Genomic DNA, 24,501 nt, shown 5'->3' on the forward strand with positions numbered 1-24,501 from the left:
CACGAATTTGTCTGCTCCAACCCGATTACGTACAGGTGTGTTATTCCTTGAGTATTGCTGACTGCGGCGTGTAACGATGAATCAAGTACAAAACTGAGCATCTATGTACAAAAAATAATTTATTGCGTGCTTCCTACTTTTTGAATTTTTTGCGATCTCACTGGAACTGTCACTGTTACACCGTAATAACCTAGTGTTTCACATAGAACAGTGGCGTTTTCCGAATTATGTTAATAATATCTCTAAATGGAGCCACTACGGGTACAGATGCTTCCGCCAAACTTTTGTCAGTTATCAGTGTGAAAAAATATCAACCCTCCCTCCAATCGTGCAAGCAAGATTGCATGCAAGCATTCGTTCGTTCTCCTTGTACAAATACATTATAACAACCATCTGTCACCTTGACATGACAAATATCATTGGCGGATCCAGGGGGGTTGGGGGGTTGGGAGGTGATGTCAGGGGTTCGACCCCCCTTTTTTTAAAATGACTTAAGACCACACTGAAGCTTTTTTTCGCATTGGCAGAGCCAATAGGGGGTTCGGGGGGTTCAAACACCCTGAACTCCCCCCCCCCTTTCCTGGATCCGCCCATGAATATGATGTTTGTTTGTTTTTTATAGTTAGTTGGTTTGTTGTTTAACGCCGCACTCAGCAAAATTAGCTATATCGCAGCAGTCTGAAAATAGTCGAATCTGGACCAGACAATCCAGTGATCGACATCATGAGCATTGTTCTACACAATTGGGATACGATGACGTTTAAAGTTTGTAGTATCACGATGTATATATGTGTACTTTTTATGATGAAATATATAATTAAACATGGGAACTAGTCGTCTATTCTTTTGTACAATTAGGATTAACACTGGCGACATATCCACCCCCATGACAATCACTTGTCCTTACACCCAGTCAGCTAATTGGGTTGTCTGAGAGGCACTCTGTGGGAAGTCTGAATTAGGTAACGCATTACGTTCTATTATCCAGGAATTGTTACATACAACCTGTGGGACATTTGAAATGTCCGAACAAAAGTTGAGGTTATTTATAGACATCAATCAATATAACGGAGACATGTGATTGGCTGTATGGGAAGAAACGGTTGGTGAGGCAGGTAATGCTGTTCTGATCAAGTGTCTCGGGTCGATATTTATCATTCAAGTAATACAGTCCGGTGTCAGTTACCCTGTACGATCGAGTTTCCTTTCCGCGTGCATCTCCCGCACGCATATCACGTGTAGTGTCGTTGCAATCGGCAACCATTGTTGATTGCTACCTGTATGAGATTTTCGCCTCACTTGAGTTACGTCCCTCTCAGTGACAACAAAGGAGTGCACACGTCACGTATCTTATTCAGGCTAAGCCTACCTGCGTTATGCCACGCCCCCTTATACACTACAAGGGAGGTGACACGGCTAACGGAACAGCTACGTGTGCCGATATCATGGCGACAGTTTGAAACACGGACGGGCCAGGTGTTGGCCTGAAATGGATTTACGAAATGTTGGAGAAATTTGGAGATAACTGATGTCATGCCGCTGCCTAACAGGATTGTCGAACCTCAAAAGTTGGGGAGGAAAGCGTTACGACCTGAACAAAATGAGGATCCCGTCTCGATCCAACTCGCAGTTTCCCATAACACTGTGCTCGGAGCCTTATACCAGCTCGCGAGTCTCGTGCGACACGCAGACGATCTATTTTGTGATTTGGCCGAAGAGTGTCAAAAAGTTTTCGAGAAAACTGACAGAATTACGGAAAAGTTGTCCCGAGTGAAGGATCATGTCTACAAATTGGATTCTAGGAAAGTGAAAATACGTGAGTTTTTCTTTTTATTCCCCAAAAGCTGATCGAAGACCACGCTTGATTTCACTTCAAAGAGGAACTCGATTTTGAATTGACTTTCAGTTGATTGTGTGCCTGTTATCAGTATTGAATTCACCCGCGAAAGTTCGTAGATTCAGTATTCATGCACCCGTGTACTAGGTAGCAAATCTTAGACATATTTGGTTCTTGCTACAGCAACAAGGAATTATGTGAAGTTATTGGGAATATATTGTCTAGTGGGTTTATCAGCTTAACCAACATGTCAATAAAAGCTGTAACAAAGTGTAAACCATATGTTAGTATGTTAACATTCAGTATTCAGACCAGATGCTCCCGTGCAGATATCCCATTATCTTGTACAGTGTAACGTTTGATTGTGCAATCTAAGGAATATAGCCTACATATGTAAGATATATGAGGGGAATAACACTGTTATTGACTACCTTGTAGAAACTCTTCCTGACTTCATGTTATGCATTGCCATATTTTTTCAGTATCACAACACAAATCATGTTGTTAGTTATACTGAAAAATAATTATGAATTAATTTGTTCATTTATTATACAAAGTATTGGATCTGACCCACATTTTGCCCACAAAGTTTCAAATATGACATGTTTAAGATTTGGCAGAATTCCTGCCAAAGTCAGTGCAGCCTGACCATTGGACTTAATTTAGGACATGTTATAAAAATGAAGCAAAACAATGATATCTACCAAACAAAATGATGGTCATTGAGTGCACCCTCATGGCAGTACAAGCCCTCTGCCCCATACATTATTGTGTGTAGTTCACAAGCCCCCACACACATGAGGTGTCCCCTCCCAAGGAGTGAATGCTACTCTCCAACCAAAATCAACAGGCTTGTCTCTTGCTCAGCTCGGAAATACCATGAAATATAAATATTTGCTTCCTCAACTCCAGTGGAATGAATGAAGGCTTGCTGCTCTCTATCATATTGAGAGACAGTTGGACACTGCAGGCATGTGGACATAGTCCATGCTGTTTTTGCTGCTGCTGTGTAGTGAATATGTAGGTGCCACTGAATACATGGAATTGGTACAGAACAAAGGGATTTGTTGTGTAAATATTGATGGAAAACATACAAAAATCTCAATGACATTTGAAATGGGATATATAAGTTATTTTCAATGTAAACTATAACACTGGCCAAAATACAGTTTCCATTATTATATCTGAATGCTAAAAAGTGGTAAAAGTGTGATGTTGTGAAATTGTTCTGGTTTCACAAAGATAAATAGGTACTTGGTTGTGTTGTTATCATGTTTTATATATACTTAATAGTGTATAATACTTAGTACTGATTTAAAAATATTCTTTGCATATACTTTGTTTTTGTGAGTGATGAAGTAAAGTTATGAAATTCAAGAGACTTTCTTTATTAGTAATCTGTCTAACATTTGTATAACACAAAAAAGAATGAAAAAATATTCCATGCTGAAATAATGATAAAGTGTTATCAACTAGATTGAGATCTCGTGCACCACGTATATTATATCAGACAAGCTTACCATAACAGACTGGACAAGACACAGCTCTCTCCTAATGTATTTGGTCAAGCTGTTACCTGTTTAGGTAGCAGTTTACAGAATCAATTGGAGTCCTGAGCCTGAAAGAGCTAATTAAGATAATGTTTGTTTATTGGGGCTGCCTTTGCTAATTTAGTCATTGCAAGTACAGGGCTGTTGAATAAGCATTTACTTGTGTACCATATCAGCTGTGATAACATGATAACACTTCACAGATGATGTGTGTTGTACAATTTAGGCTAAATATTTACGGGTTATTGCTTTGCTCGTATATCTACAATAATGCCTTTGATATAGTAGTTGTTACATGCTTAATTTTCAGCTGGTATTTTCCTAGTACTGCAGTAACGTTTTAAAGAAAATGTTTTAATGTTCAATATTAAGTTCAAAATTGATCAAATTGTTCGCCTTTTTAAGGCTCATTCCAGTGACCATTAGAACACTGAGAATCTCTCACACTGACAGAGCTAAGACATATCACGTTATAAGTCATCTATAGTTAAAGGGTCTCAAATTATCATTATTATTCATATTTAAACTTAGCATAATGCCATGTGAACATTTCTCTATTTACAGCAGAGACCTGATCCATATTTCATAAGGATTCTTTGATATTTATTTCCCGTTTTGAAATGAATCAATCCTATTACATGACACATACACTGTGGACCCCTTGTGACCTCGGGTATTGTTATACACCATGGCAGGTCAGGTGACAATACCATATTTCCTTGCCCCAAGATGGACTTAGTCTTAACAAATGATTAAGGTATCACAATAGTTAATCAGTGAAATCGTTATATCATATGTCAAACAATGGTCTTAAATTATTAATAAGCAACATTTGTAATCAGTATTGTTAACTAATAACTAAATCCTGAAGCTTATGTTAAAAAGTGTTTATGCTGTTAAATGATTTCATTTCAATTACTCTTTATTTGATTTTTTTTTTTTTTATTATCAAATGAGGTTATAATTTTCTACAGTTTTGGTTTAACATTAAAATCATTGTTTTTATGAATGATTCATTCATCGTATGTCTGACATTGCCGAAAGCAACATTCATATGAAGTACTACTTTGTATTACCTCAGGAGAAAAGAGAGATTGTTTGTCACATGAGATTGATCGCCGTCTGAATGTCTTGCTGCACAAGCTGTGCTTCATCTGACTTTCTACTCTACCTGTAATGAGTTGAATTTACCTGACATGCTTGTGTGACGTTCTTGCAACCTACATTTGCAACATGTTACATTTTTGTTAATACAACTGTTGTACAGTCAATAGAGGATATTGCTGTCCCACCTGTGATCTATCTACCTAGAAAACACATCTATTGTTGTTTTAACACTATTAGGTCCTGGTATTGATCTTTCTACAGGTGAAAATCAATCAGTTGTTGCGATTGTGGGAGTGATTATTGAACTATGGTGCATGTATTTATAAATTACTTACTGATATCCTATATAGTCATGTTTCTAAATATGTTGAGAAATTGTAGCTGAATTCTCCATGTGTTAACACATAACAGTGTCATGATGAGACTTAATTAATGTTTGTCCAGGTAGGTATTGATCAATTAATTGTTTTGGGGTGTCAGACCTGAAGTGTCATTTAAAGAATGTAATGCTTGTTGACTATGTAAGCATGACGTCCTTTGAGAAATAATTAATGCAAGTGGCATACCAAATTTGATAATAAACCATTATCAACTAACAAAATAAGGCTATTACCATGAAGATACGGTTGAATAATCACTGTCAAAAGGCTTCCTGTTTTCATTGATAAAAATTATTCTGAGAATTGGCCTGGACTGAATAATGGATATTTGGGTAATTGACAGATATGAAATTGTCATTGTTTTCTTAGTGTGAATGGGTGTTGTTTTTTCTCAGTTACTAAGACTCTTGATTTCTTGGTTACTTGTGAGTTTGATGGGACTTGTAATTCTGAATAAATAGAATGAACAAATATAAGGAGCTGCTTTGATGTTTGGATATATGGTCTGCCTGAACCATCATGAAATTTTTGTATCCTTATTTTCAACCATTAGTTTTATGACTACATGAACAGATTATAAGAACCTTTTTCCTTCATCCTAATTGTTTAGACACTAACTATATGGGCTGCTATCTGTATATCGTTATTGCAACACATCCAGCAAATTGTTTGGTATTATTACCTGGAATTATATCTTGATAAAGAGGTCACGATTAAGGCAATAACTCTATAGTGGCAAGCTCAGCTGCTGAACAGGAAATAGGGTTTACTTCAGGATCTGTTATTTGTATTAGCGGTGGTCGATAAAACCCAGCGTGGCCTACCTTAAGATATGGTAGTTTGTTTTTCAAGTGCTGGCCAATGATTCATGACACCCTGAGGCTGAAATGGAGAAGTGTCCCTCAGGTTCAACAGCTGGGTGTGCACAGTTTAGGGGAATCTTATCTGAAGTTACCCTCTATTGTGGGTTTATTGCTCTTGATCAAGACTGTTTTTTTCCATTGTTTCAATCAGTGTTAATGGCTGCTATTAAGTTATAAAGTTCAGATTGTGACACTGATATTATTTTATGGTGTATTTGTTTCTATTACATTTGAATCATTTTCAGATTTTTGAACAATTGCTTTGACAAAGGCCTCTGGCAAATCCAGTTTATTGTCTTGTCAGACTGTCAGGTGTATATACATGCACTGCTTCGCTTTATATACACTCTTTTGAAAAAGGCTTGATCTCAACTCTAAGGTTTAGTAATAAATGACATTGCTCTCTCTGTTTCCAGGCATGAATTAAACCATTCTTGATAAAGATCTGCTTAATTCATTCCTGACATTTCTTGTCACATATTTTCAATGACTATGTTCATCAAGAAACCTCATTACAATATTTCAAATAAAAATCATGCTTGTTAGTGATCCTTTTCTATTATGAACATGTTACCTGAACCACAAGTATTTGCAATTCATTCATCCCTCAGGTGAAAAACAATTTCATGTGACATTTGTGTTAATTGTTTGAAAATCAGACTTGATCCATATGCCATCACTTGAAGCTTTGTGTTGAACATGTAGAAAGAAAGGAGACTAAAGGGAAACTCAGACTCTCCAAACAGTAAATATGATTGTTTAGCTTGGTTTTATCCTCATGTGCAAGTTGCACAAAGTCATGGGGCGGTGGTCTAGCCTAGTGGTAAAAGCGTTGGATCATCACGCCAAAGACCCGGGTTCGATTCCCAACCTGGTGACAAAGTGTAATGCCCAATGGTATCCCCTTCTGTAATACTGGTGGAATATACAGTGTTTCTGCTGGCAGTTTTTACAGCTGGACATTGTGACTGGCTAGCATTTCAAATACCGGTCATTTGTAAATTTTACCGGTCAAGTGATCACGCTTTTCATTGTATGCGAGAGACCTTGCATCCTAACAACCAATCAGAAATGTACAGGGTATCGCAATGCAACAATGATGCTATTTTTAGCATAGGGTTTTCCAAAATTGCTACTTTTTTTTACATGACCTCAATGTCATTGTGAACACGTAATTTTGGCACGATTACAGAATACCGGATACCTATCTGCCATTTTTATTTTGATTGAGCATTTATTTTTGCGCACTTCCATTTTGTTTCCTTAGCAACGGCACGCGATGAATGAAGGCTGTGTTGAAGCAGCGTTCAATATTAAATATTAAATATTAAACAATATTAAAGCTAAAAAAAGGTAAGATAATGGGGGTAAAGGGGGTACCCCCCTTTATTTAAAAGCCTTACCTACCTTACCTTACCAATCAAAAATCACTTACCATCGGAGTGTTCCTACACTGTAGAGTTCCTTTTCCCAGCATGCATTTGAATAAAATTTCAACACACGATTACTTTTTACTCTGTTTACGTCAGTGAAGCGGCTGTTAAAATCCCCAGTTTAGGTTTCCTAAACCGGAAGTAAGGAGAGGAATTCGATTTTAACCTTATTTTTTACCTTAAATTCGTATTTGTATTTGATCGCTCGCAGGCTCGCGCTCTCTGTTTCTTCTATATATAGGAGCCTCACGCGCACAATAGAATGTATATAATTAGGTATCCGGTATTCTGTAAGTGTACCGTAATTTTTTTCAAGTAGGAATAAAATTGACAGAGGTAATTAGAACAATTATTCTAAAATTTGCTGGACACGATGACCGACAGCCTTTGAAATTACTTGACATTCTAACTTTGTACCGGTCAAAGTCTGTTTTTACCAGATAACGTAAACACTAAATACAGCTAAATCAGGATAAAACTCACTCACCCACTTCTGCTGATGTGGTATATAATTTGTTGAGGATCTCTATATATAAGCAGCTATGGTTGACTGGACTTGCACTTAATGCTTGTCGAAGTTCATCATTAGCAACATCTGTTAATGGCAGCAAATGCCACATCAATGAAGGCACACAGTGAAATGGAACAATCAAAAACTGGTCAACATTCGTGGATATCAACAGCACCAACTGCGTCAGCAACTGAGTATGGATTTACACCATTTTTATATATTCCAATATTCAATATTTTAGTAATATCATGACAGGGAACACCAGAAATAAGTACAACATCCATGAACAGGTTCGAACCCTGTTGGTGTGACAATCCAATGCCCTAACCACTGAGCTATCTCAGTTTCCATAGATAACCCATCAATGAAGTAATTGTGATGAAACAGGACTGTGCATGTTGAACTAACTTTTGATGTATGTGTATCACAACCTGATGTGCATCGCTTACTTCATTTATTGTTATATGCATTGTATAATGACAAAATTATATTTCCACTTATGAAGTAGGCAGCTGAAATCGAATAAGGTTAACTCTGAACAGCTGCCGGCATTTATAAAGAACAGCGATTGTCAAGCATGAATTGTCTTCAGAAAGCATTGTCAAACCTATGATTAATTTTTGAGAGCAGCTATGCCAGTACAATTGTCTGGATGAAAGGCTTCTATGAATATGTTAGTTCTGTTTTCTACTGTTTCTGCAGAAGGTGCACTGTGTGCTATAAGCGGTATGCCGAGAATGCAGTTTTATGTGGATTAAGACATACAACCTTTACCGTCTTAGTCTGTCGAGTTATAAGAAATAATAGTACTGGATTTGGTGGGATGGGGCGGGCATGTGTTATTTAAATTATGTCATCATAGTTTTCCAGGTGACTCAGTTTAACATTATGTATTAATTTACAGGTAGGTCAGTGGTTAGTGCATGCACTTTTAGCGACACAACCAGGGTTTGACTCCCAGTGTAATTAAAAGGTGTATTCCTCGAAAGCTTCTGTTAAACAGGATCTGTTGAACCCCAATAGAACATCTTATCAAGTGAACCGTAGGCAAATCTTTTCATCCAATCAAAATGAAGGATGAATAAATGAGTCCATGAGCCAATCCTTGATGTCGGCTTTCTAAGACAGTTGGCTTTCTTTTTAAACTTGATCTTATCACAAGAGGACGCCTACACAATACCAGTGTCCCCGAGAGAGTAAACCCTTTTGAGTGTAGACGTCACATTTCTCAGAAACAACCAGGTGTATGCAATATCTTCAACATGTTCAATATGCACAGCTCAGCCTTTATTAGTCTTCATTTGGAACTGTCCTTAAAGTTCTTTTTCAAGACAAGAAATTAGGATCAACCTCCAAACATTGGCACAGCTGAAAGCCTGTTTAACATGCTCCTTGATGTTGATAATTATCCCTATACAAGTATTATTACATTAGTATATCAAAGTTGACACCTCATGTAACAGTGGTACTAGTCTTCCTTTTTATCCTGCAGCTTGTTTGCATAGTCTGCTGTAAATCCCAAGAGTTAATCAACATTTTCCTATAAGTGCTTACATACAGTCTAATTACCCTTGTCATGTGTGACCTGTTGGTGAAGACCAAGGTGCCATTGGATCAAGAATTAATGAAATCACAATGCATGATTGATGACATGCAAGACTTCATCAGGTGTTGAAGCGGATCTGTCTCCACCAACTTGCAGTTATATCTAGTACTAGTCCTCAGAGATCTGGATTCCAGATACTAGTACATATATTTCAAACTCAAGGAATCAAGTCAGATTTCAGGGTAAATCAGTGTGAAATGCCTATAACTTAAATCCAATCAATGTTAGACTCTGGGAATCAGAAGAGGCAAAACAGGTCATGAAAATACATAAACAATTATAGGGAAGGCCACATGATTGTATTTTATAGATTTCATTTTTATCAAATTTGGTGATATTATTGGAAAATCTCCAGCACATTTGGGTCAATGTAGCCAGGTGGTTAAAATTGCCCATCACACCCTGTGTTCGATTCTCCACATGGATACAATGAGTGAAGCCCATTTCTGGTTTGCCCCGCCACTATATTGCTGCAATATTGCTAAAAGCAGCATCAAACTAAACTGACTCATTCCATCACATTTCCTCTAGTAATTTATGGGGCAGTGGGGTAGCCTAATGGTCAAAGCGTTCGCTCGTCACGCTCGTCACGCCGAAGACCCGGGTTCGATTCCCCACATGGGTACAATGTGTGAAGCCCATTTCTGGTGTCCCCAGCCGTGATATTGCTGGAATATTGCTAAAAGCGGCGTAAAACCATACTCACTCACTCACTCTAGTAATTTATGGCACGTCCCCTAATGTCCATTGTCTTGAGTCCATAAAGCTGTCTTCAGATAGCCTGACATGAATCCAGTGCCAGCCTTGTTTAGTGTGACCCAGTGTCCAGGTGTTGGAGTTGTAAAGGGTTAGTATTCTATAGTTATGCACTACCTTGTATGATCATTAAATCAGGGCTTGGCTCAGGTAAATGAATTTGTAATTCATATTGACACTTCCTGCGAGGATCGTGTGTAAACATTAATAGGCGCGGAAGTCATGTGACATGCAATCGCTTGTCTTTATGTCAACATTTTGTTTTAAAGTTAATACCGAAACATACCTTGTTATTACTGTTGATTAGGCCAACTTAGTGCAGTTATATTGATCTTGTCTACTTGAAAATCTTGTTGCCAGATTTTCCAATCAGACATTATTAAGTCAATAATGGTAGAGTGACATATGTGGAGATTATTTTTGTTTGACTGTTTCCTCCATTTAAACTGACTTTCAGCCATTAACATATCCCATTACATGGAGTGACAGTCTCACAGGGATTATTTCGAGCTGTAATTTATCTTCCAGGTCTATTATAAAGCTGTAAGGGTAATTAACTTGGTCAGATGATCTGTATCCAAGGCTCTCTTTCATTTGTGTACCATGGTGTGATCTGTAAAATACTGTGATTTATAAGAAAAGTAGATATTGCAGAAATTTGTTCCAGTATTCAAGAGTGTTCCAACATTTACTAAACATTAGAAAAGGGTTACACTGAAATTCAAATTCATCTACTTCAGCAAATTTTTATTCTTATGATGTTTATTCGAAACTGTCATGGTTTGTGGAAATTCTGTAGCATGAAGGTAACTTTTATAGTGGTAAACATGATAGTCGTTATCTTAATATCATACAATTGAGGCAGTTTGCTTAAATAATGATACCTGAGTTGATATTTGTTAGCTTCAGAAAAGTGAACAGATAATTGAAAGGATATTTTCACATAGACTCTCTATTCACAGGTTTCAATTCAGAACCTGGTTAAAACATGTGAAACCCATTCTCTGTATTAATCTATTGCTGGAGTGTTGCAACATTTTACCTTATACACTCAGAGACAATGCAGGCAAAGCAGTCATCTCTTCAGTTAATGGATACACATTCTCAAATCAGTGTATTATTGAAAGGTTTGAGAACACCCCTTGGATCACATTGCCTTCTGTGACTAATGCAATTTCCCTGGTTACTCGCAGGTGTAGCAGCGAAGTGAACTCTGAAGGTAACTTGATCTTTTATTGGAGTTGGTTGGTCTCTGTGAAGGAATAGCTTGTTAGTATTGCAGTTTGGCATGAAAAAACCTCATAGACCTTCAGAAAGTGATATTGTAATGTGAGAATGCTGAGTGGCCATTATTGGAGATTTTGTTTCTTTTTCATGGCCAACTGGTGAATTCATGCATGTGGACAGTGAACATGTGAGGAAGCCAACTTTCTTTTGAAGATCCCAAACAAGACAGACTTTCAAGTTATGTTGTTTTAAAGGAAATAAACTTTTCATTGACTGATCTTGGGAGGAAGGGTTTTGAATGTCCACGCTGTTCTTTCAGACACTCTACAAACACCGGTGTCAGTTCCTTGTGTACTTTGGTTGATTGGACACTAGGTTTCAAGGATGTTGAATCTATCAGTGCATCATATTAGGTTATAAACAGCATATCATAGTCGTTTTGGTCAATCACAGTAATTGTGAAATAGTCATGAGTTTTTCCAAGTGCATACTGAAGGTTGGAATCTTTGTCACGAAAACCAAGTAGGTTCTGACTGTTAGTAGGGCAAGATGTCAGCTGTTGGATGGCTGTATGCATTGCTACACAGTTTCACATGTTGTGTGAAAACATCAGGTTGACATATTGATTAATTTCACTTAAATCAAAATGTCAAGCAGTAGGTCCCGGTATCCTGGAGTTGCAAGTATGGCTCACAGGCCTGTTTAATTCATTTATTAAAAATTGGGATTTCTTTGTGTTAGGTAAACATGGTAAATGTTTCAGTTGATATGTTTGGTGTATTTGTAATGTGCATATTGCTAAAGGCTTCCCCCTTGTCACCACTGCTGCCAACTGGGGTAAATTGCCAAAATAGGGGGTTCTCTGATGTTCAAAGATGGTCCTGATGACACTGTTTTGTTTGTTGTTTAATGTCACACTCAGCAATATTCCATCTGTCTGTAAATAATTGAGCCTGGACTAGACAATCCAGTGATCAACAGCATGAACATCGCAGTTGGGATATGATGACATGTGTCAACCAAGTCAGCAACCCTGACCACCCGATCCCATTAGTCACCTCTTACGACAAGCATGGGTTGCTGGTGACCAATTCTCCATGGGTCCCTGATGACACGGATGTAACCTGTTTTGGTAAGGCAGCTTCAACAAGCTTACACACCTTGCTTGATCTCATGACCAACTCTACTGAGAGTTCATGTGAGATTAGAATTAATCCGCATGGATTGCCATGTAGCAACTGGAACCAGTATTACATATTTCTTCGATAGTCTTCTCATCAATCACAACACAGTCAAGTTTCAGGACAACTGTCTGGTGAACTTTTCCCACCGCTGGCCCATTTCTGATAGTGTATCTCTCACAAAGCCATGACCAGCCTTTTAGAAATTTCCTTTTAAGCATGAAATTCCTTTTGGAAGTCTGCCATGCACATAAATGTGAAACCTGTTGGGTCTTAAATTATAGCATAGCTTTCATGACCATGAACGTAAGTGGTTGAAGGAAAATATATGTGAAGATCACTGATAGATGTGTCCATGAGATAAGTGAGATATATTAAAGAGGCCTTTTTCAGGATAAGAAATCTTATTTCCAAGAAAGTACAGAGTTATCAATAGTCATGTTGTATGAGAATATTTTGAGAGTGACGTCAACTTTTTTGATACAGTGATTATGACTTTACAAGGCTCGAGTGAATATATTTCATTGAGGTGAATTCAAAGTCTTTATATCCCATACAGTACCTCCAGTATGTGTAAGTTGTCGGGTTATGGTGTTATGTTCTATGAGCGAGCGTGACACTCTGGTTTTATCTTACTGCCTGCCTTCAAAGTTCTTGAAACCCGTAACCCAACATTGTGAGATAAAGGTGTGAAGGATGATATATAAACAGGAAAACTGTAATATAATTGGCCAGCTATGGATTCACTGTGCAGGAGCAGGAGCTTAATGATGGTTTGTTGTGCAGCTTATATGAACATGGTGGGCGTCTCTTGGGTTGGGTAACAAGGGTTTATTAGGGTTGTGACTAAGGGTTTATTGGGGTTAGGACCTTTTTGGGATGGATTACTTGGGACAGAAGACAGTATTCTACAGGAGATTGTGTATACAGTTGCATAACAACTTTATTAGCATGGGCCACCAAGGTTTAATTTGAATTGTAATTCTACCTTGATATACGTTCAATAAATGGCTCTGGTTCTGGGCAATTAAACCCATTTCTATTTGGCATGTGTGATTGGACTTAAGCACTGGTGCTGGAGTTCACTGGATTTGTTTCCAGTTTAATGTTGCATTTTACAGCTTTTCTGATGGCAAAATCACCATAGCTGGGACAGGCAGTGAATTAATCTGACTATCCGTACACCTCTTTAAATAACGGCCTGGTACATGCTGTTCTTCCTGTAGTTGTACGGAAACTTACTTCAATATATTTTTAGTCTTGTGGAAATATCATTCGCTTGTCAAGCAAGAGACAGAGTTCGATTCTTATCATTCTCATGTGGCTTCTCAATCCATTGATCTTTTCAAATATTCATTGACATGTTTTAAACATGTAAAAACTTATCATATTCAACCATAAAGAGTAATTCTTTTTCAATAAATCGTCACCACATGACTTGAAAGGTCTCAAACCTCATTGACTTTGAGGTCATAAATACCCATGCAGGTGATGTTAGAAAAAAGGGGCCATTGATGTGGAAAGATTTACTGTCATGAGGGTGTCTGTGGTGTATTTCCCATAATACTCTCTAACATACACTGTTTCCTTCTTCAAGCTGTAAAAACCACGAGGCTGTGAAATGATATTCATAAATCACATCCTGTCCAACAATACATCGAAAATCTCGCTTCTAAGGATTATTCTCTATGTATTACACTGCAACAATTGAAACAGTAATCCTGTTCTTGGTCCTTCAGGACACATACAGTGCCATACAAGAACCATCTTACCAGCACAATAGCCATGATTTGGTGTGATGGAAATATATTGAGAGATATTGAGACATCATGCAGCAGAGTGTGTGGGAGAGAGTTATGGAAAGGTTGTCTGAAGCTGAATAGCAGTCAAGGCCATACGACCTCATATCCGCTTGTAGTCCTCTGCGGTTTCCTAGATACTCCAGAATGTTTTATTGGCGTCCTCGTCTCCATGAAAGGGGAGCATGAACACTGATATACCTCATTGAGCTTGGTGTCTTGACCAGATTAAGTTTAGCTGTGGTAAATGGTTTGGTTTGAAATTGATAAATGTTTGCGTTGTGTGGTATCCTGTTGACTTGTTCTTCGGGAACATGGCAGGGTGTCTTTTTTCGCAAAGATTGTTGAAATGGATTTGGGTTATCTAAATGTAGGAATGTGAAAATAGAGAGTTATGTTAAGGGCTGATTGCCTACGGGACTGAGACTGGACCTACCATTTTCAAGTAATGAGCACTGATAAAAGTATGAAAATCAGATAAGACTTGAAGCTGTGTCGGAATGTGGCCCTGTTACCAAGTGAGCATGTACTCTCTACTGTTAAATACTGTTCGGGGCGGTGGGGTAGCCTAATGGTTAAAGCGTTGGCTCGTCACGCCGAAGACCCGGGTTCGAATCCCCACATGGGTACAATGTGTGAAGCCCATTTCTGGTGTCTCCCGCCGTGATGTTGCTGGAATATTGCTAAAAGCGGCGTAAAACCAAACTCAGTCAGTCAGTAAATACTGTTCACATTTCATGTTCATCATGTTCATTGGTGCTTCAACATAATTCACAAAAATGACCAGGTTAAACAAACAAATTAGGATAATTACTGTCCAGTTTTTGGTTTCAGTTATTAACAACAATGATACAATTCTCTGCTGCATGTTTTGCCTTGGTCGTCCATTAAGGCAGGCTAATCTATTGAAAGCGATAGTAAAATAATCCTTGATGTAGCCAGTGGGCAGTTTAATTATGGCTGCCCAGTAACAAAAGCTTCATGGTAATGGGTTCCATTGTAATTTAGTGCATGTCATACGGTTATTAACACCTAGGTCATGGGTGCATATCTCGCCATACCACATGCCTTGATGACCATTGGTCAGTGTTGGCTAGACAACTGTCAAGTCCTGCTGCAGTCAGTGATTTATTGTTCCTGTCCATGCTGTAATTATTTCAGTGTTTCGCTAATGTGTACGCCAGCTGTTTAATTTGTTTACCTCTAAAGTTCTATCATTTTATGTGATAAACCTGAAGTGGATGTAGAATGTCTTGACTAACATGAACGGGTTTATTCAGTAATTGTGTGTCAGTATCAAGTCAACACATCTTGGCCTCTTTTGTCACATGTTGCAAAATACCATCCAAATGATGTGGCCATTTGCATCTTATGGCTGGCCTCAGACAGTGTACAACAAGTTTATTCACATGTGTCTCACTATCAGAGACAAATTCTGCATAAATATGACATAAAATATATAAAAGTCAACTTAATATTTCAAGGACCTTTTCCTGACATCCATATATAACTTTTCCATTCCCAACACTGAGGCAAAGTACCTAATAGATGGAAACATCCTGTGTTTGTCATGTTTCATAGCTGACATTAATGTGTGTACCATATTTCTTATGTATAATTATCTCTGTATTACACAGGAGACTCTTCACAAAAATGAAGCCATTACTGCCAGCATGTCACACCAGAGATTTGTAACGAATCCTTAGAGGAGTATTCCAGTTAGTTACATAGGTACATAAATTTGTTTTTATAATGCTCAGAGTCTTTTCACCTTAACATCTTTTATATCCATGTCATGAAATATATTCTATTATTCACCATTACTATGTGGGGCGGTCAGGTAGCCTGGTTGTTAAAGCGTTGGCTTGTCATGCCGAAGCCTGGGTTCGATTCCCCATATGGGTACAATGTGTGAACGCCATTTCTGCTTTCCCTCACTGTGATATTGCTGGAATATTGCTAAAAGCGGTGTAAAACTATACTCACTCACTCACTCCCATTACTATGTATATATTTCGGCAACTTCAAAAGGATGAAAGATAATGCATTGACTTGTACATACCATATTTCCTCCCAATGTTCTGGATTGGGTGTGTTTATTATATTCAGGTGTGTAATAACAGAGCCATATACAATGGGATGGACAGGTCGCAGTGACATTACATGCCACACTTGGTATCCCTCGTATATCATCCCCGAGTTTCTGTCTGTTTCTCAGGGCTGAGAATGATTTCAAGCAGGAGCTGTCTCTGACAGAACCAGATTAGAGAGACAAGTTTCTTGCCCTCTGGCCAGTGGGTTACACCTCCAGGTTGAGAGTTCCCTTCTTTCAAGCAAGCGGTGCATATTGTCACTGTAAGAGGTATTAACTTGAGGATGTATAATGTTTACTAACAGCAGTAATGTGGGAACTGTGTATGTAACAACCAATGTTTGCATTATTGTTATGGTACACATGAATACAGAATATTTAAAATACCTTTTGCCAAATCCTGTAAGAACATCATGAGATAGGCATGATAGGAGCTCATTTCCCTAGACTTATATCATCAAATCATACTGAAAAATGTAATTTCATGCTTACTGATAGGGAAATAAATGAGTCTAATTGCTCACAAATTTGACTGGATTGAATGGCCCAGACCTGCATATCACATCGTTGCTAGTGCAGCATTAACAAGAAGCAAAAACCTTAGCGGTAAAAACCTTCTCTCCCTCTCTCCCTCTCTCTCTCTCTCTCTCTCTCTCTCTCTCTCTCTCTCTCTCTCTCTCTCTCTCTCTCTCTCTCTCTCTCTCTCTCTCTCTCTCTCTCTCTCTCTCTCTCTCTCTCTCTCTCTCTCTCTCTCTCTCTCTCTCTCTCTCTCTAACGGTATATCAACAAAAGCATTTTACAGGACAACATGAATTAAGGTTTAACTATAACTAGACTTTCAAGGTTAACTTCGGCAAAGTGCTCATTATTCATAGCACACTGCTGCCATTGATAATCTTATGCTATTACAAACTAGTATCAAATACCCATTTGTGTTGGTTGGAAAAATAAGTCGTCATGACTATGAAAGAAAGTGTGACACAAAGTTGAAAAGAAGATATTACATTCAACAGTTTTCTAAGGGGGTTTGCAGCCCAAAATTTGCTTATGAATAACTATTGAATTGGCTGTTGCCCACTCAGCTGTGATGAATTAACAGGCAGTTTTCTGAATTAAATATTGAAGCTTCCCGCAGTTTCCACTTTGCAATGAATGGTCTGCTAATCAGCTCTGATGCTGCTCCAAAGAATCCTGAAATTTTGCTCTGTGAATACGTGGGTATGAAGTAGGCAACATCTGGCGGTTCTTTTCTCCAATTTGTATTATATTGTTCGAACAAAAGAGACATCAACTAGGGACAGAAACAGAAAATTGATGTCACACATGTTGAGATATGACAAGGCTCATATATTCTTTATAAAAAAAATGGTAAAACACTTTAATAACCCTTCATGCATGGTAAATGAGATGATATCTTGAATGTTCATATTTCAAGTGCTGTAAAAAAAGTTAATATAGAAATATAAATAATTACTTTATATCAGCTTTATTGAACCTTGAATACGATCAAAGTATATCTCCTTCCTCTTTATAATGATGTGTTTCTGTAATGACCAAACAATGTTCTTAATTCTCTTTTTTCCTGAAAGAAAATGGTAATATAAAAACACAAGTTCACTTGTGATGCTTAAGAAGACTTAATTCTTGAATTTAAACAGTGTTTACACATCGGTCTCATATATCAGGTTTGAAAGTAGTGTACAATGTCACCAGTGTTAGTCTGTGTCACAAGCTTGACTCCTAGTGCAGCAAGCTCTGACCTGGGTAATAATAGGGGTACCTGGTTACCATGGAAACGAGTAGAGGAGTTCATACCCCAGGTAACTAGAAGCCAGACTGAATTATCAAGGGTTGCCTTTCATCCCTCACACTGTGAGTACTGAACCACCCTAGTGGTGTACAGCAAGGCGGTGCGCTGCTGCCCCAGTGATTCAGCTAAAATGTGTTACGGAGCATTTAGTCAGGTGGAGAGAAGAAAAAACTTGTTACATGATTGGTGGGTAAAGGGTTGGAATTTCTGTACTTTGGTTGCAAACAACCTGCATAGGATTTAGGCTATTTGGAATGTTCTGTAGCTAAAAAATGTGGAATTAATAGGTTACTTTGGGTGAACTGCACGTCTATCACAGACATACAGGTTTCTACAACGAAACCCTCAATGATTGTAGAAATTCAGAACAAAGGGGAAAATGGAATTTGGAGTCACACTTATGATATCTAAACAATTTTAGACCATAGTGCTAACAAAACAATGCTGCCACAAAGTTTAATTGGTTTAAAAATATGTCACGTTAATAGAGTTTGTGTACACAAAGTGAACTCTTCTTTACTGTACAAAAGTAGTTTACAAGTTTTCCATTTGTTTGAATTTAAGAATATGCATGGTTGTTTTAAGCAGAAGTTGTACGTACATGGAATGGGGTAAAATCAGCAAGCCAGTTTATTGACATGTGATCGTCCAGCTACAATAAGTATGATATTTAGCGAAACAAAATATATTATCCATTTTCTGTCAACTACACTTCATTTCAATGTGTGAGTAGATGCAATATGATTGGGAATTCTTTGAATAATGTGGACCAAAGTTATGATTATTGGTAACTGCCAGTTGTCTGTGGTCTGTGTTTGCCAGGATTAGGACCCCATATTTGATGTTTTAATATGTTATAATAGCTCAAACACTTACTCCTAGGACAATGCTTTAATAAATAATTTATAATTTAAAAGACATCTGTGATTGGTCTTGAAATGTAATCTACAACATACAAGTGCCATGAGTAACTACTTGGTGATTGGATAGATGGTGCTATACAGATGGACTTATTATTATTATTACTATGGTATATAACCACAGCAGTTTGTCAAGTCTGCTGGTTTGTTTGTTAATAACATACAGCTGAAATAATCATGGTCATGTTGATAGTCAACCATTAGTTTTCTTTGTACAACAAGACCTTCGGGGTTACTCAAGCAGATCACGCTGCTTCATATTTTGTTGTAATGTCTCGTGATGATTGATCGGGTGTGACAATCATTCAGTGACTGCCATTTGACAGGAGCGACTTGAAACGCCTGACTGGACGCAGGAAAATAAAATATTTAATTATGGGTCCTGAAATTAATATCCTAGAACTCAAATAACACTGATTGTTATCCTGTTCATAAGTTGATGGTTGGATTTCCTCAAGTCTAATTTATGCATTTTATTCATGCAAGATCAATCGTGTACGTGTGCCATGGAATGAACAGGGATTGTGAATTTGAGTAAGGTCTCATGCTGTCAAGTGTTTCAGGATAGGTCCAAGAAGAATACTGAATAAATTTAATTTATATGGGGCATATGAAACATGTCTAATTGTCGTAAAAATAATCACCCTCTTGTTCTGATTTTATTGTTATTTGCTTGTTTGACTGACAAGAAAAGAATTATTCTTAAAACTAGTAGAATTGACTTTTTCAAAGTCACTAGACATTGTCCAGAACAAGAAAATTGTTAAAACAGCGGGATGTGTGTATTATTTGAAATATTCCTGAAGAAATCAAATACTGGAAGCTGAAGACAATTGGCAGCTGTACCAAATTTAAGCATGAAATTGAGAAGACAGATCTCACATATTTTCTCTGAAGGAACGTGCCCAATGGCCTGTTGTCATGAAGAAGACATGGTGAGTTTGACAGCATTTGTTGGTTTTGTCCGTTGGTAGAGTTAGTGAGAGGTCAGGAGCTTCACAGACAATGGCTACCTGTTTTAATCAATTTTGCTGACTAATCAATAAATGAAGATGGACATAATTCAGTGTCCTGCAGCACTTTAGAAAGGATGTGCCATTCATCTGAGGTCGTCAGTATAAGATATAGATCAGCTTTCAGGCTAGACTCATTGAGGACTTATTAATTCACAATTAACTAGTACCACCAGTTTCATCAGGTTGATGTGAAGGGTCTACGACCCTCGGGGCAAGATGTAGATACTGATAGGTCCTAATTCATCCAGTAATGATCTGGAATCTAATACAGTCACTTAAGTTACCTTGAATTCTTATTTAAGTCAATGAAAAACACAACTTGAAGAACCATGATTGTAATTATTGTTTTTTTTGTAAACTAAACATTATGAAAATCCTCTTTGCGAACAACTTGATATTCCTTGATCCATTTATGTAAGTTTGACATACATTTTTCGGATATGCTGTGTGGAATCTAATTCAGCTTAAATCCAAAACTGGTTATTTTCTGGTGTTGATAAGTCACACAACTGTATTTTCATTTTTATGTATTTGCTATGGCTTTTTTAGTATTCCAAAAATGTAAGTGAATGATAACCATGGCAACACACTTAAGGACATTATAATGAACATATCTTCTACTATGTATCATGTTAGGCATCATTGTCATGAAAAAGATATTCAGTTCAACATGTGCAGATTGGTTGACCAGGAGATGTATCTATCTGTGTGATCATGACTCTAAGACCATCTGTTCTGTCAGGTGAAACACAGGCCAGAGTCATCCACCTGCAAAAGACAGGTGCTTGGACAGGGGCTCTTTATCATTTTCATAGTACTAAATGGCAACAAAGCAGGGGACTATCAGCAAGTGTTTTCAGTATTGGTCACTACAGGTGTGTTTTCATCACTCGTGGATATTTACTGAGAGGTCAAGTATTGAATAATAATAACATGTACTAATAAATTGTGAATTTGCCTAATCTGGATAAAGTGTATTTAAAGGATATATTTGAGTAACACTACAGCAAATTATTTCAACACTGAATTGTTTATTTGTTTTGTATTGTTTTGGCTGAATATCAATACATCAATAAATCAGGACATGTAGATCATGTCTTTGTATGGTACTGAGTGGAAGTCGTGCAAGCATGGAAGCATGGTTCATCCATATAGCTTTATCAATATCAAGGGCACCTGCATGTCCCCCGGTAATTTACCTGTGGTTCAACCAATGGTCAGTGAAGCAGAGGCATTGTCCAGCACGATGAAGATTGCCTGTTCCTGTCAGGATAAGCCGTGCTGGAGGAGGAGACCTGTCGATAAGCCATCACGAGAACCTGCCCAAATGACAATTGCAAATTATCATCTTATAACAATGGCTACCTGGATGCCGGACAACCATCAGCACTTTCAGCTGTGAGAGTTACAATAATTACCGGCTTATTATAGCCAGGTCAACTTTGTCAGGTACACAGGTGGGGCTTTGTCCAGGAAGTTAAATTAGGGCTGATATCAGTTTGAATCAGGGTAGTATGCGTGGACTCACTGAGGAGCATGCTGTAGTGAATGAGTTGCTGAGATTTGATAGGTGGTATCAGGTGTCTTTAAAAAATGGTGCATCCATAATTAATATAGATGAATGGATATGGTTTTTGAATATGAAAGATAATTTGGTATTTTGGGCCACATGTGCCTTAAGAGGATTTGGTTGTCGAAAATGTCAGTGAAAGCTGTCAATTTAGACTTTGGTCTGTTATTTGTAAAAATATTTTGATGGTCATGCTGCCTGTCTCAATTTCAAACACATATAATTAAGTCATGTTTTGTTGTGCTTATTATAAGACTGGAGTTGCAAGTTACAAACTAGAAAGTAGGATGGTTAAAAAGTCAGCTTTGCATTGAAACCAAGTCAAGGGATTGAATTTCCAAATCCTGTCCTTTTTGAGGAAACAATTTGATAGAATAAATGTTAGAAAACTGATTTCAGTTGTTGCTGTACATGAAGCTGGAAATCGAGGCTAATTCATGTATTTCAAATTATTAATATAGCATTAACTTATATTTTGTGTGTGTTAACTTATTACTCTTGGTAAATTATGACATTTGCCATCTGATCAACCCAGTTTTGAAAAACTGGTAAACTGAAAAAAAATCATTTTGTTTCTTGTAGAAGTATTTGGAGCGTTGTTATTCAAGTCAGATGAATCAGAGACAATGTTTTGTTGCCAGTCCCCAGAATATAACTGCACAGCAAAGAGACCTCATCATACTTAGCTATCCATTCATGTCTGGTAGGCTTGATAAAGGGTAATTCTGGTGAGAGAGTTACAATGGTCTATTAACATGGACGAGCAATGGATTTGTGGTATACATAAACTAGTTATTTCAAGCTCATGTTCATTGCTCTAGCTGTTTAACATAAACACTGATGCACCAGTCAGATTGTTACATTGTCGTGTGAGTAGCATGTTCATAAACTCAGCTTACACACCCAGTATCACCAACAGCATCATATATTCTAGGAGATCCCAGAAGTTGTTGTTGAAATTTCACTCAGCAATAAACTAGCCGTACGTATCATCGCTATTGCAGCCTGTACCAGACAATCCAGTGATTAATATCATGAGCAATCTATTAATAGGGATACGCTGACATGGATCAATCAAATCAGCAAGCTTGACACTAAATGCTGATCGTTGCTTCTTACGTTTGTTTCTTTGGTTATTGTTTAATGCTACATTTGGCAATATTCCAGCTATGTGACATAGTGTTGGGAATTGGTTGAAATCTCATAATTGATGATTGCTTCATTACCAACAAACAATCATCGATAAAAATTGGTTAGCGTCAATTTTCAGATTTTCCTATCCAAGTTGTTATTGCAGATATGTATAACATGATGCACCTTGCTACTTTAAAGTGATGTTGATAATTATCATGAACATAAACCTTCTGGGGTCTTCAAGAAATATTCAGTCATGACTTTTCAGTTAGTGAAGTGAGTTTTCTAAGAATTAAACAAGTTTTCAGGCCCTGACAACTTCGAAGTTATGTTCCATCGTCAAGTGTTTCAAAGACTAAAACAGCAGTTCCAAAATCGTTTGTGTTCGATTATGAGAAAATGTGATCGATTGCTTGGTCATTTGGTCACTTCGACCAATCTTCGATTATTTCAATTAATCGGAACACCACTAATGTACAGCTGTAAAGATTTGGACCAGACAATCCACTGATTGACATCGTGAGTCTATGCAATCTGGCCTCTTATGACAAGCATATGTTCATTAATACCTGAGTTCTAACCCAGATCACCATGGGGTAAGGGTGGTGGGATAGCTTAGTGGTTAAGCATTTGCTTGTCATGCTGGAGGTCCAGGTTCCATACCCTTATGGGAACAATGAATGAAGTCCATTTCGGGTGTCCTCCATCGTGATCTTGCTGGAATATTGCTAAAAGCAGCGTAAAACCTAGACTAACGCTTAGTCTCTGAATATATATAATTTTGATAGAAACAAATAAGCCCATTTAAGTTGAAAAGGAGCCCCAGTGAGATGGGAAAGAAATCCTGAACCTGGGAAAATCTAGACTTGCTTCATTTAGGGCTTTAGCATTGCAGGGAGAGCTAGGCAGCAGGAAAATAATGCAGGTGAGGGACTGAGACAGACCATGTGAAACCCAATTCACTCACTCACACATGGGGTGGTAGTGGACACCACAGGTTAACTAGATGTACCTGAGTGTTGAGATGACATATAAGGCACATCATGAGTGTCGGCCAGGCCAGGAGTAGCAGGACAAGGATATCATCAGTCAATAGTTTATCTTTCCTTACCTCACAGGTAACACCTACCTATGATGCAATCTGTAAGTACCTGTACATTGTACACCTGATGATGACGATAACAGGATAACTGTGGTTACTTAATCTGTGGTGCATCGACTACCCCATATCTTGATGAACTTGACTCCCTCCGAGTGAGTGAGTGAGTGAGTTCCAATAGTGTATGGCATCAGCTGTCACTTTCAGTCACTTGGAAAAGAGTGAGTGGGGTTTAGGTCACATTGAGTAATGTTGCAACTCTATATCTTTGTGGGACCTGCCATTTTTAGAATATTAGGTGCTGAAAATTAAGTAAGGAAGAGCATGATAAGTTCAGAGTGTGATATGACAAATTTATGATGTTAATGTGAAATATTGAAAATTGATTAAAACAACGCAGGACATCACCAACACATCAACTGTTTTATCGCTAAAGCACATAACATGATTGGTTGCTGGTGGGATGTTGTGATGTGAAACATGCAGGTGAATACAAATTTTCATATTCAAATTTTAAGTCAAAATCAGAGAATAATTTGAAACAGTGTAAGCAAAGTTTTGATAAAGGTTTTATTCAACCAGTCCTGTGCACAGATGTGTCATGCCTTTG

The 24,501-nt window shown here is 37.7% G+C and overlaps 1 protein-coding gene across 1 annotated transcript in view; it reads left to right on the forward strand.

Annotated features, from left to right (window-relative positions):
* Positions 1 to 1,235: 1,235 nt before the first annotated feature.
* LOC124292470 (serine-rich adhesin for platelets-like) overlaps positions 1,236 to 24,501 on the forward strand; it is a 62,300-nt gene continuing 39,034 nt past the window's right edge. The window contains exon 1 of the mRNA XM_046729560.1: positions 1,236 to 1,816. Coding sequence (XP_046585516.1) covers positions 1,534 to 1,816 — 283 coding nt within the window. The 5' untranslated portion in view covers positions 1,236 to 1,533. The remainder of the gene's footprint in view (positions 1,817 to 24,501) is intronic.

Source organism: Haliotis rubra, unplaced genomic scaffold (genome assembly GCF_003918875.1).
Source record: "Haliotis rubra isolate DU_JTF1 unplaced genomic scaffold, ASM391887v1 Scf519, whole genome shotgun sequence".
In the NCBI taxonomy this organism is placed as follows: Eukaryota; Metazoa; Mollusca; class Gastropoda; order Lepetellida; family Haliotidae; genus Haliotis; species Haliotis rubra.